At 48.8% G+C, this 13,671-nt stretch overlaps 3 protein-coding genes across 3 annotated transcripts; 2 read left to right on the plus strand and 1 right to left on the minus strand.

Annotated features, from left to right (window-relative positions):
• Positions 1 to 2,088: 2,088 nt before the first annotated feature.
• MIND_00576400 (Alcohol dehydrogenase superfamily protein) lies at positions 2,089 to 3,579 on the plus strand (the record flags this gene model as incomplete). The annotated part of the gene is made up of 8 exons (XM_037362525.1): positions 2,089 to 2,226; positions 2,270 to 2,365; positions 2,415 to 2,455; positions 2,503 to 2,716; positions 2,769 to 2,920; positions 2,975 to 3,245; positions 3,293 to 3,378; positions 3,426 to 3,579. The coding sequence occupies 8 exons, from the start codon at positions 2,089 to 2,091 to the stop codon at positions 3,577 to 3,579; spliced, it is 1,152 nt and encodes a 383-aa protein (XP_037220446.1).
• Positions 3,580 to 11,114: 7,535 nt separating this feature from the next.
• MIND_00576500 (Short-chain dehydrogenase/reductase family protein) lies at positions 11,115 to 12,406 on the plus strand (the record flags this gene model as incomplete). Its single annotated transcript, XM_037362526.1, has 8 exons — positions 11,115 to 11,189; positions 11,238 to 11,494; positions 11,545 to 11,597; positions 11,644 to 11,860; positions 11,908 to 12,030; positions 12,079 to 12,129; positions 12,180 to 12,243; positions 12,296 to 12,406. The coding sequence occupies 8 exons, from the start codon at positions 11,115 to 11,117 to the stop codon at positions 12,404 to 12,406; spliced, it is 951 nt and encodes a 316-aa protein (XP_037220447.1).
• A 112-nt stretch (positions 12,407 to 12,518) lies between these two features.
• MIND_00576600 (uncharacterized protein) lies at positions 12,519 to 13,567 on the minus strand (the record flags this gene model as incomplete). Its single annotated transcript, XM_037362527.1, has 3 exons — positions 12,519 to 12,595; positions 12,649 to 13,391; positions 13,455 to 13,567. The coding sequence occupies 3 exons, from the start codon at positions 13,565 to 13,567 to the stop codon at positions 12,519 to 12,521; spliced, it is 933 nt and encodes a 310-aa protein (XP_037220448.1).
• Between the last annotated feature and the right edge of the window lie 104 nt (positions 13,568 to 13,671).

The raw sequence follows: 13,671 nt of genomic DNA on the forward strand, positions 1-13,671 counted from the left end.
GAGATGCACTCCGTCTCCGGAGTTTAAGGTTGGCAACCGTGTTTGGCTGGATGCCTCTGACATCAGGACGACTCGCCCCTCGGAGAAGTTCTCCCACCGCCGCCTCAGACCGTTCAAGATAGTCGCGGAGATCAGCAAAGGTGCCTACAAGCTCGACCTCCCTCCGCGCTACTCGAAGCTCCACCCGGTCTTCCCCGTCGTCAAGCTCGAGCTCGCCCAAGACGACCCCTTCGACGGACGCCCCGGCTACGACCAGCCCCCTCCGGACCTCGCACCCGTAGCTGTAAGATTTAGCCTAGCCTCCAAAGTGCACCCAGGATATCCATTGTCTAGCCCACTAGCTACACTCAGCCTGGGTGCACCTAGCTATTTAGCCTAATCCCATGCAGAAAGTCCCTCAATCAATAGCATCAATGATGGAACAAATGGTTATCTAATACATATCATTTAATATTTATGCATATATAATACTTTAAACTCCTTTTCTTCAGGCCGATGATCCGGTATATAGTTGGGAAAGCCTATATCAATAACAATCCTAATTTGGACAAAAATGATGTATCATGATATAGCCATCAAAAGTACTGATGGCAATCAAAAATGGTTCCACAATAAAATCATTACTTTAAAGGGTGTGTTACCATCAGTCACAAGGTACCAGATAAAGCATGATAATATATTTTCTATAAAAACAATTCTTTGGCCTAGAAAGGAGTACTAGGCTAAATAACTGGGTATATACAGCCTCCTGGCTGTAGCTAGGGGGCTAGGCAATGCATTTCCTAAGTACACCTACTGGTTTTAGCCTAAATACTACCACTACGGCTCGACCTCGAGGACGGAGTCCCGGAGTGGGAAGTAGAGGAAATCCTGGACGCAAGGGTGAGGTATAAACGGCTGAATTACTTCGTCAGATGGAAAGGCTACGACGCGTCGCACGACCAGTGGGTCCGCTTCGACCGCGTCTTCGCCCCGGAGAAAATCGCGGAGTTCTATCGTAAGTACCCTGGCAAACCACGGCACATCGCCTCTGCAACCTTCGACTCGATTCCATTCCGGTCTATGCGTCGGGACGCCGCATTCAAAGGGGGGGGTGATGTCAGGGGAACCTCCCTTTCGGCCCCTCGGAGACGATTCCGATTCCGGTCCGACTCCGGTTCCGACTCCGGCGATCGCATCACCGCCTCCGTCAGGCGCATCGCCGCCCCCGCCTGGCGATCCCCCTGGGACCTGGCCTGCGACATGGCGCAGGCATACTGCACGGAGCAACGATCAACCTTGGCGCGTCAAGAGCACAGTATATAGTTCCGCTACCTAGCAGGCGGACCCTTAGAGTTTCTTCTCTTTGGATCCTCCCCTGCTAGGTCAGCCTCACTTGTATTTGCTTACTTCTATTCACTCTTTGGATCCTCCCCTGCTAGGACCTTGATCTCAGGCCTCCGGGGTTGCCCTTACATTCCGGTCCAATTCCAATTCCGGTGATCATATTAGGTGCATCACCACCCCACCCTGGAGATCCCCCGGGGACCTGGCCTACAACATGGTGCAGGCATACTGCTCAGATCAATGACCACACTTGGTGTGTCAAGAGCGCAGTACATAGTTCAGGCTGTCAGCTACCGCAGGCAGACCCTTAGAGTTTCTTCTCTTTGGATCCTCCCTGCTAGCTCAGCTTCTTTTGTATTTGCTTACAATTATTCACCCTTTGGATCCTCTGTTGGGACCTTGATCTTAGGCCTCTGGGGGTTGCCCTTACAATCTGGCATAATATGATTGTGGACAGCACTACAGGGCCCCACAAAAAAGCAAAACCATTTCAAGTTTTGGGACAAAGTGAGGATTTTATCATTGTGTTTCACAGATAAAATACCATAAATTTCATTTAGGCAAATAATCTATTACATTATCAATACAAGCAGCATTATCATGATTTCCCTTCTTGGAAAATTAATTTAAAAAAATTGATAAGTTTTGTAACTATGTACCTTTTTCTTTTTGAATTTGTTCAGCAACCAATATTTTTAAACCATCTTTCAGGAGCCGGTTTCACAGGAAACACCGGAGTGAATACATTAAGCCGCGACCTTGATGAAGATGAAGTCCATCACTCCCGGCCCGATTTCCACACGGATATTTACCGGCGAGATTCTCACGTTATCGATATCAACGTTGCTTACCGACACCATGTCCATTCCATCTACTGCCCGCCATTATAGCGTCCAAAAGGTACATTTGGAGTTTAACATGGTCCTTTCTTACTCGCTTGTAGGCAGGTTCGCTTGATGGACTGAAGCTCGTCGAAGCGCCGGTTCCGAAACTGAAATCGACGGAGGTCCTGGTCAAAGTGAAAGCCGTCTCTCTCCAGGTATGTCGTCGCGCTGCATCATGGCAGAGGACTTGATCTTGTTGAACAGTATCGCGACCTCCTCGTTGTGAATGGATACTATCCACCCCCGTGCGCTGCGCGATTGAGCGCTTGTCATCGACTAAGATCCGTCCCAGGATAGCCGAGAATGTCGTTCCCTGCTCAGACATGGCCGGCGAGGTCGTCGCGGTGGGCGAGGACGTCACAAAGTGGAAGGCCGGCGATCGTGTGGCGAACAACTTCTTCTTGGACCTCATCTACCCCGACGGAATGACCCCAGCGGTGTCGAGCAGCGCAGCAGGTGGTGCGGCCCACGGCGTCTTGACCGAATACCGCGCGTTCCCAGCCCATGTGAGTAAGCGCCGGCGCTCCGGGTGGCGATTAGGCTGATCGATTTCCCGAGGCACTCGTGGAGATCCCCGGCCATTTGTCGTGGGAAGAAGCGGCGACCCTGCCCTGCGCGGCCCTTACCGCCTATAACGCGCTAGTCTATGGCTACGAGCGCATCAAGGCCGGGGATACAGTGCTTATCCAAGGGACGGGCGGAGTATCAATGTGCGTCTTTGCCTATAATAATTCGGCAATTGCTAATTGCCCGTGCTTCCGAAGCTTCGCGTTGCAGTTCGCCGTGGCCTCCGGCGCCACGGCTATCGTTTTGTCCTCATCTGACGAGAAACTCGCGGCGGTGACCAAGCTCGGCGCAAAACATGTTTTGAACTACAAGACGACCCCGGACTGGGAGCAGGACGTTCTCAAGCTCACGGGCGGGCGTGGGGTCGATCGCGTCATCGAGGTCGTGGGCAACGCAACCCTCGCCAAATCGATTGCCGCCGTCAGGATGGGTGGCAGCATCGATATCATTGGGTTGCTTGGAGGCGTGGTGCGTGTTTGTTCCAGTATTTGGTATTTGCTCATACTGCACCCTAGGGGAACGTGACGCCACCGGACATCATCGGCCCGAGCCTCTGGAAGCAGCTCAAATTCCGCGGGATCTACGTTGGCGCGGTCTCGCAGTGAGTTTCGCAGGTTTGTTTCGATCTGCAGTGCTGATTTCCCATAGATTCGAAGACATGAACCGCGTTTTTGTCGCCAATCCGGAGACCACCCGTCCTATCGTGGACAAGGTGTTTGCGTTTGATGACGCAAACGATGCCTTCTCCTATCTAAATAGTCAGAAGCACGTGGGGAAAGTGGTTATCCGTGTGAACCAGTAGGGCATTACACGTTGTTCCTCGGTAACCTGTCATACCGAGGAACAACGTCGGATGTCTGGCCTTTTGTATATCAGTCAAAGTTCTGTTTGTTTCCTGGATAACTTGAACGTGACTTGGCCACTGGAGCCAGGAGTTGACGGTCCGAAAGGAAGAGATCTCTCAGTCTCTTCTGTGTCACGGAGATGACGATCGCGGCATGCCGTCCATCATCGCCACGTCACACGGCTATGGCAACAGCCTCTGGACTATCAAAATTTTGACGTCGGAACATTGATGCGGTGTGATCAGGGACCCCAGCTACCTACATCTTAGCCTGTAACACTTGTGTACGAAGATGCCCAAAACCAAGCTACGTATGTGGACCACCCTCAATATATTGTTCTTAGCCTGTTTAGCCCCAGAAGACTGGTTCCATAAGAAAGTCGAGTACTACTGGCTATTCAACTGGAATGACGTTCAGATTGCAAAGGAGATTGAGCTGGATATGGTCAAGGAACTTCAGCTTGATTGTGAAAAGTATAGTGTGAGGTGAGTAAGAGATGTGAACTTGGAGAACACCTGAGACTAAGTCTTCAACAGCTACAAAAGTGTCTCTCGCACGCAATAAACTACAACTACTGAACGTCCGCAACGAGAGGCAGCTGGGCTGGGGGATGAGTTTAAAGCACTTGTCCGAAGCATTCGTGTATCTTACCCTCATATGGGTGCTCGCACACTTGTCGTCACACTCCGTCGTGAACATAAAGTCAAGGTTGCTGAGTACGTATTCTGATTGTGGATAATTACAGGTCTAACCAGACTTGAAGGCGTACCATTCTGGCATATCTGCATGAATTTGAGCCAGCTGCAGTCAAATCACGCAAACATCGTGCTAAATTTGTCCGTGGACGGTTTTATAGTGCTGGACCTCGCGAGATTGTTAGCTTCGACCAACATGATAAGTGGCGGTACTATGGTCTATTTCTTCATCTGGGTCTTGATCCCTTCACTGGCGAGTTTCTTTGGGTCAAGATATGGTGGACAAATCGCAACCCAGTCCTAATTACAAGCTATTATCTTGAGGCTATGCGAAAGGATAGAGGTACTGTTAATTCTTGATGTTATCGAAACTTATCTTCTCTTTAGGTGTTCCACTCCTCACTTTTAGTGATCCAGGACGGGAGAATAATGGCATTGCCAATGTGCACTCAACAATTCGCCAGCGTCTTGATCCGTCACTTGAAGGAACGGTTCAGCACAAGTGGTTTTTTGACAAAATGAACATCAAATCTGAGATTGGCTGGTCTATAATACGACAAAATTTTGCTCCAGGATTCGAGTCACTTATGAACCAAGGTGAAGCGTTGGGATATATCGATTTCAAGACACCGACTCCAGTTGAAACGTATGATTGTCTACATTTTGAATACGTCTAATATCTGCTTATTATAGATATCTCTTTCGATGGCTTGCTATTCCTTGGCTGCAGGCAGAGCTCAATGCTTGGGTTGACCGATTCAATAACAGTCCTCGTCGCTCAAACCGACACAAAAATTTTACCACAGGGAATTCCGAGTCAGATTCATCGAAACCCTGAACGATTCAATGCAAGGAACTATATGGTATGACTACTTCTTGATTTCGAGTTATTGACCTATGATGCAAATAGGTTCATGTTCCTGGGGAACTGTTTGATGAGATGGAACAAATCTGGTCCCCTCCCACTCATCCTGTCTTCCAGTTAACCTGCCCTCCATTCGAAGACTTTGTTCGCCCATTTTATGAGGCACTGGGCTCACCTATTGTTTCGACTACTACATTCTGGCCAACATTCAATGCACTGAAAACTCAGTTTAACCGAGTTGGGCAACCTGTACACCAGCAGTTTCGAACAGCCTTTGAGTCAGGGCAACAGGTCTTCGAGCAAAATATTGAGTTGGAGGGTGAAATTAACGACGAGCTCGATGATGGAATGTCGGATGATCTTTTGTTTAGTGATGGGGAAGGAAACAGTGAGGAGGAAACGGAAAACCTGCTAACTCAGTTATTTACTGATGACGAAGACGATATGTAACGAGGTAGTCTAAAGTTTAGCACCAGTCACCTTGAAATCAAAAGTGTGACCAAATTGTGACATTCTGAGTTCTGTGCTCACAACAACAGAGAAGAGGTTTTAAGGCCCAGCTTGCATTATCTTCGTTCAAGTACGTGGTTGAGTGCTCATGAAGTTCATTCCTTTCATCTTACATGATATTTAGACTCAGTGGTAGCGTTACACGCTGGATTCCAAGCTAAAGAAGCTGATTATAGTCCAGCTTCTCAATGACAGATTCTGTCAGATGCGACCGTGGCTCTCAGTGCAAAGGTCCTGGTCATGGGAACTATCCTCCAGATACACCAATCCGACAACTCAAAGCAAATGGTCCTATGTTGTGCCCATCCTGTTACGTCTATTATAAGCAAAAAAGCCAGATGTTACGTGACTCGCAAGGTATGTGATAGTTTCCAAGTAGTGTTTCTTGTATTGACCTCACACATAGTGGCAAAAACCTATACTGCTAAGACTAGCAGCATAAGCACCCAGAAAACAACACAGAGCAATTCAATTTCGACCTCTTTCCGTGTTCCGCAATTGGGTCCTCAGCGCAATACCAATATCTATACTCAAACCAATGCAGCTCAAAGAAATGGTGCGCTCTAGATCATAGTATTGATTAGGAGCTAAATTTACCATAGAGCCAGTAATTGTACGAGCAATGGGTCAGGGTGGGATGGCGCCTCCACCTGATCCATTACGTGCACGAACCAACACAAACACTTCAAGCTCAATCGGACCTGTTGTCGCATCGGCTAATGGTTATAATGCCGCACATGCTAAGTATGAGGAAGATCTTGCCTTTTACCGCAATGCTGCAGTCGAAAAACATTCGTGTATGGTTGGCGCAGTTAACTTTACACTAGCAAGCCTCCCTGCTCGGTCAAATAAGCATCAGAAAATTGGGGTACATCCGACTTATAACTGTGATCAGTTGCTCACATTGCCTAGATTGTATCTCAAGTCGTTCCGAACATCTACGTTCATTCTACTGGGCAACAACTTTTAAACCAAGGTCTTGCAGCAATACGCCCAATGTACAATGACGAGATTGCATCGTACAATTTTAGAAGCCAAACTGTCTTCCCCCTGGACGATACCGACATCACTATTTGCGACAAAAATCGAGCACCTCTCGGCTTGACAGAAAGTGGTGTCATTGCGAGAAACTACTTTCAACTTAACAAGGATGGAACACGTGGTCGATTCAAGCCCAACGCGGCCCCTGCTCAAGTTCTCTTGCTTGTAAAGCCAGTGTGGTTCCGTAAGTTTACGCAATGGAAGAGCCGGAATGAGATTGCGATGAATGATGAAGAGGAGGAGGATATCCACGAATCTCATCGGGAACCAATGACAGAGGTAAGTTATCTGTTGAATAATAAAATAATTGTTGTGCTCTAATTTTATGATAGACGAGCTCCCTTGAACCCAATGATCTTCCGACCACCCCATTTACCAATGCTCAATCAGCATCGAATGTTGCTCATGTCTTTGAATCAAGCACTCATCCAACGGCTACAAATCGCGATACCGATCCTCTTTCAAGCCATAACTCTCAGAGCAATACCCACACCACGTATAATTTCCAAGATTTGGATACGAATGCTCTTCGAATTGCATTATCCAACCAACATGCACCGACAATGAAGGAAGCATCAAGTCTTGGTAAGATATCCATATTGACCACAAACCTGTTCACATTTCTTTAGTTGGTGATCGCTACATTCACGTTACTCTTCGGGACTTGGTGAAGGAATTCACGCTTCAGCAGCTTATCGATATTTCGGAAAATGATCGATTGGCGATATTTTCACCACCCAGAACGGGAATTATGAAGCTCGACTTATCAACATTCTCGGCTGGTACCTTCAAGCGTGCCTACTATGGCGATATTTGTTCGCCCACTGCAACAATTCCGATTTGTGCCAAACAGACATTTTTTATTGGCGATGATGGGTTAGAGAAGACGCATAAAAGCAAAGACCAGATGGTCAATCTAACTAAGGAGTGTTTGTTGCTCGCTTGGGCTGGGGCGTTGAATAGCATGGCCCATGGTGTTATGCATTCAGCATTACGAAACAAGCCAGACAACTTCAAGACACGTCTTCCCATCCCAAAGGTCAATTTTGTCGGAGCTGCACTCTGCATCGAACAGGGGGAGCAAGAGCGAGCAAAGATTTATCTTGTGGAGGAGCGCATCAAAGGTGTTTTCTATAAATTCATTCATAATGGTTCCGCCCAGATTCGCCGTGACAGATTTGCGCATACGGCTCAACTCCATGTTGCACTATACCTTTCGTTCTGTCAACATGCGCAGTATGTTTATACTGATAAAACAGCCTTTGTAAGCGACTATCAAGGTACGTATTCTCGATTATATATTTTTCAAGTTCTAACTACTTATATATAAGGGGGCTTCATAAGCTACGACTCGGATTTGGTTCTTCTCACTGATCCTCAGATAATGACACATCCGTATCTCTGCTCTCACCTTACTCAACGATTGCTGATAGAAACATAGTTCTCTTGGACGTATTTTTGCTGAAGGGAACATTCACTCCAGTTTTCTCGCATTCCCCGAAGAGCATAAATGCAATGAATTTTGTGAAGATTTTGGCCTAACTCCCTTCACTGCATTGGAGTAATTTACAATTCTGAACGCAACAGTATTACTTATATTTACTTTTATTTTCACAATACAAGTAATACTTTATGGCAATTCATAACAAGTACAACGCTTACTTCTCTGCTCTACGTTTGGCGGTATGAGCAGCCTAAAAAAACTTGAGAATATATTACATTCAAAGTAGTCAAATACGTCATGAGTGATTCGAGGCGGTCATTGGGAGTAATAATCCGTGCGGCAGTCATGAGATTTGCAATATCGTGGTTCGATGCCGCAAGTTCCTCAGGAGTCCACATTTTCCGCATGGCCTGTACACCTTTTGTTGTGACTTGCACGGATGTACCAAATCGTGTGAAGCCTTTGGTGTCCTTGCTCTGAAGGGTTCCATGATGGTCAATCTTGCCTCGCCAGTATAGCTCAGCAAGTCCATTAGCCCTATATCATAATTAGTACAACCAGTCAAAAGCAAAAAAAAAAAATACCGAGCGAAATCAACTCCAATCTTGAACTTGCCCCAAACAAATTCACCACCTTGTGTCTTCTCGTGATCGCCCTCCTCTGCCGTTGGGAAACACCACCGCTTCCTCCCATCTACAATACGCTCAATACCTTCCCACCACAGTCCAAATGCAATCTCGATTGCATCTTTGTCCATATGTTGGTAGTTTGCGAATTCCTTGATGGTGAGAGTCAGAGAGTTGGCAAAAGGTCGTTGCTTAGATTCGCCATCGAGTTTATCGGCAAAAGATAGTACTCCATTCCTGAATCGAACATTAGAATGTATATTGAATTATGAGAGAACGTACGCATCAGCAAATTCTTGAAGCTTATTGAGTCCACCGGGATTGATCATACAAAGACGCTGGTAGTATAGTGCTGCAATCAAGGGATATGCGTCAACAACCTTCTCCGCACTATTTATCGTTAGTGATGTTTGTGCACATGATTTTAGGACTCACAGTCCTTCAACGTGAGAAGCTGCTGCTTCAGTTAGCATTTTCCGATGAGCATATGACCCTAGAGTTGTCTTGGGATCTTGTGCGTTATGCCAGCCTGCTGCGAACATGTGGCCATAAATCTTCAGTTTTTTCGTCCGTGCCTCCATGCTTATGTGCTGCCTTCAAAACGATAAGATCAGTATATAGATCAAAAGAGAAGTTACCGCATTATTGAGAATCTTGTATTGAATCTCAGGAAGACGCATGAGAGTTTCGAGAGGCTCTTGAATATGACGGCGAGTTTCGACAGGAAAATCTGTCCATGGACTAGAAGCCAATAGAGTAAGCTTGAGAGACCAAATAGAAAAGAAGAGCGCACGTTATACGAACAGCGAGTATAAGTTCAGTCGGATTGTCAATATTGAATCCAAGATGGAGCCCAGTCTCTGTAATCCAGACGAAGCCGGGGCCATGTTCGTCAATATCACATCGCTCTAAGGGTGCTCCTTTCTCCTGCTGACGCTTCTCTAGTTTTGCAAAGAACTCTTCATCAGCAGAAAGGAAATGAAGATGAATTTCGTCCATAGGCAATCCAGTAAGAAGTGAGATTGCCTATTAGGCAAAGAATTCAGATACTCCAGTGAGAAATTGAACACACAGACCTGTTTGAGCAGCTGGATATGATCCTCTTTCGAGCGCTGATTTGCTTGCTCACGAATCTTCTCTACCTCAGCCATTGCCTCCTTCAAAGCTGCAGCTATTATCGCATCTCGTTCCTGTTTCAACTTCTCTTCCTTCTCGTGTAGCTCTTTAGCGGCTCGCTCTGCTTCAAGCTGCTGTCGTTGGTTTTTCTCGCGCTGCCGTTGCTTGAATGCTTGACGATTGTCTTTATTTCTCCTCTAGATAAGCTGTGATTAGTGGAAGCTATGCCCCATTACAAGCAAAAACCTTCTGAGCATCAGAGGGAGCAGAGCTGGATGTGGTTGCATCCATGGTTAATGACAAGTCTTGTGAGAGCGGTCACATCAACAAGGCACTCCAACACTTTCTACCCTTTCTCCCTTCCTTTCTACATATCCTTGGTGCAGAGGACCCATTTTTGCATGTGGTCACTGTCCCAAGAAGACTATGAGGACCCACCGTTGTGTGTGGTCGCTTAGTACCCTTTTTCTATAATTTTCTGGCCTTTTATACATATCCTTGATGTGGAGGACCCATCTTTGTATGTGGTCGCTACACCAAGAAGACTATGAGGACCCACCTCCAGTGTGTGGTCGCATGGTGTTTCTCCTACCATAGTTATCCAATGGGCTCTTTCTGTTTGTAGCGACACACTCTGCTCCAAATCTCTTCCCTACACTCACCCTCTCCTGCTCTATCATCATCCTCACTGGACATCTCTCCTATCCTCTCATTTATACCCTCCTCATATGTCCATACCCTCTCCCTTCCACTCCCTGTGCAGTAGACAGTGAAATTATGCATCGCTGGCAAGGTCACGTGACCAGGGCAAGGGTTTGAGAGACAGTCTCGATGAATTCAATGCTCTTGCCAACTCTTGCTCATATTACTCTGCCCTTTCCACACTCTGCAACACCCACAAGACATATATAATCTCTCAGTCTAAAAGCTTTACAGGTTTGTATATAGAGAGGTCTACTGAGAGACAGAAAGGCAAGTGCGCTCATTTGATCTAGTTTCTGGGGTCCAAATTGATGGCCGATCAGCTATCAAGCCTCGGACATCAAAAATCCGGACAGTCCAGAGGCTGTTGCCATACACGGCATATGTGCACGTTTTTTCTTCCCATCATCATTGAGGGGGCGACGTAGGCGTCGCCGCTCTCAGACGTCGCTTCTTTTATCTTCCTTTCACCCATCTTGACGACTAGTAAGCCATGGGCGGTGTTCTCGCGCGACTCTCTCCACCCAGCTTCCAGCCTGCTCGCGACATTCCCGACCAAACCGGAAAGGTGTGTCTTCACCGCTTGCTGGCTTGCTTTGCCTCTGACTTGTCCCAGGTCATCCTCGTCACCGGGGGAAACACCGGCATCGGCTACGAGACTGTGAAGCAGCTGTTGCTCAAGAACGCGACCGTCTACCTCGCCGCGCGCTCGCCCGAGAAGGCCGCCATCGCCATCGCGCAGCTCAAGGCCGAGACGAATGGGAAGGAGGCGGTTTTCCTCCAGCTCGACCTCGCAGACCTGCCCAGCGTGAAAAAGGCGGCCGAGGCGTTCTTGGCCCAAGAGGAAAAGCTCGATGTCCTGATTAACAACGCGTGCGTGGTTGTCGCGGAGCCTCTGGCAATTTTACTAACGACGACGATAGGGGGGTCATGGTCTGCCCGCCGGGCGAATTGACCAAGCAGGGGTATGATATGCGTGCGTCCCCGTCTCTCAATCAGGGTGTATGCTCACCAGTGACCAGAATTCGGCACGAATGTCATTGGACACTACCTCTTTACGACTCTCCTGCTGCCGGCGCTGCGCAAGGCCGCAACGGACACCGTCCCGGCGCGCGCCCTCCAGGTCTCGTCGGCTGGCCATGCATTCGCTGCTGGCCGCGGCATTGATTTCACCACGATGAAAGGCTCCGCAGAGCGCGACACGTGGATCAAGGCGAAGGGGAGCTTTATGGGCCCATGGTGCGTTCCCATGTCGCGGATACTGTGTTGTTTGTTGACCCCACCAGGCGTCTCTACGGACAGAGCAAACTCGGGAACATCTACATCGCGAATTACTTCGCTAAGACCTACCCGGATTTCCTCGTTTCGTGCTCCTTGCATCCCGGCTCGATCAAAAGCGACCTCCAACGGTGCGTCGTCCTGACTTTCTTCACGTATCTATATTTACCATTCGCTAGTCATATGGGTTGGCTGCGGACCATGACCGATGGCCTGCTGTATCCTACTCCGTGCGCTCTTATTTCCCTGCGTTTTGCCCCTCTAACTATCTTTTCTGCAGATTTGGCGCCCTAACTCAGCTTTGGGGCGCGACGGTCGCTACGCCGGGGCAGATCACCGGCCAGGTTCGTGTTCTACAACAATATCCTTGCCCGAGTCTAATGTTTCCCGAACTAGTATCTGGTTCCGTGGGGCAGCGTGGGCAAGCCTGACAAACGCGCGACGGATACCAAGATGGAGGAGGAGATGATCGCGTTTGTGAAGGAGGCCGTGAAGGAATATGTATGATGCACTCAGAGAGTAGTATTTGTTCGTAGGTTGTGAAAGAATGGGCTCCGATGGGGGGCAATGCTGTTGGAACTCATCTGCCCTTGTGCTTATGCTTTGAATCTCAGTTGGGTTAATTCTGCTGCGGCGACGGCAATGGGAAGGCATCGACACGGGAAGTCGGCTCTTCCGGCAGTTCATAGTGTTCTGCTAGTAAGTCGTCAGCATATATAATTACAAGTCAAACTAGTCCGATTACTCACCATCGACCGTCCCGTTGCGTCTCGCCTCGGCCAGCCGTTCGCCCTTCTTCCACAGACTCTCACGCCATTGAGGTACGGCAAACGCATCGTGCTGCCAGTGGGTCACTCCGTGATAGCGAGTGTTGATCGGTACGACCACGAGGCGGACGTCGTGGGTTGATGTTGGTGTCGGGGGCGGGTGCCAGTGGCTGGGATACAGGGTGTAGGTGGGCCGGAGGATGAGGAGCAGGATAAGCGAGGGGCAGGACTCGAGGATTGAGTCGAGGGCGGGCGTGCCGGGAGAAGAGGTCAGTAAGAGGTGCGATAGTCGGGGAAGTTGTCCGAGCGCACTCCAAGTAACATTTTTGAGCGGCCCTACGGCCCATACGTACAACGGGATGCTGCGGGAAAAGAGGTACAGGTGTGTCAGAGAGGGAAACCGCGTGCTGAGAGTAGATTGGTCGAAGCTGAGGACGTGCGGCGGTGCATATAACTTTAAGAGACGCGGGAGTGGGGCATTGAGGGCGGCTTTTAGTGTTGTGTAGAGGTTGGAGAGGTTGGGGAATGACTCGCATATATGGTTGCGCTCGTCCTCCGAAATTGTGGGCGACAGGAATACATTATGAACCAGAGCGCTGAATGAAGCGGGGTCGCGCTGCGCGATGAGCGACTTTATTTCGTGTGTGGAGTGCCAGTAGATCACATCAGCGACGCTGTCTTGATCTTCAGTGACCAAGATGGTCTCATAGAGGATGGGCTCCAGCCTCGATGATCGTCAGGCCAGTCAAGGTACCAATGACGTTCGCGGGCCCGGGGTCGCTACGCACCAATGTTTTACCCGCCGAGCAACACGCAGAAGCGGCGGGATGCTTCCGCGCCACTGCCACGCCACCATTTCGAAGATAGTCCGCTCGAGTTCGGGGGGCAGCCGTGGCGACATCGACGTTGTAGACAAGCGCGGTGCCACGTGGAGGTTGATTGCCGCTCGAGTCACTGTGACTGTCATGTCACGGCTATCACCCCTCTTTGCTCTCGCCTCCCATC

Source organism: Mycena indigotica (assembly GCF_014461135.1).
Source record: "Mycena indigotica strain 171206Taipei chromosome Unknown Mind.scaff0005, whole genome shotgun sequence".
Classification (NCBI taxonomy): domain Eukaryota; kingdom Fungi; phylum Basidiomycota; class Agaricomycetes; order Agaricales; family Mycenaceae; genus Mycena; species Mycena indigotica.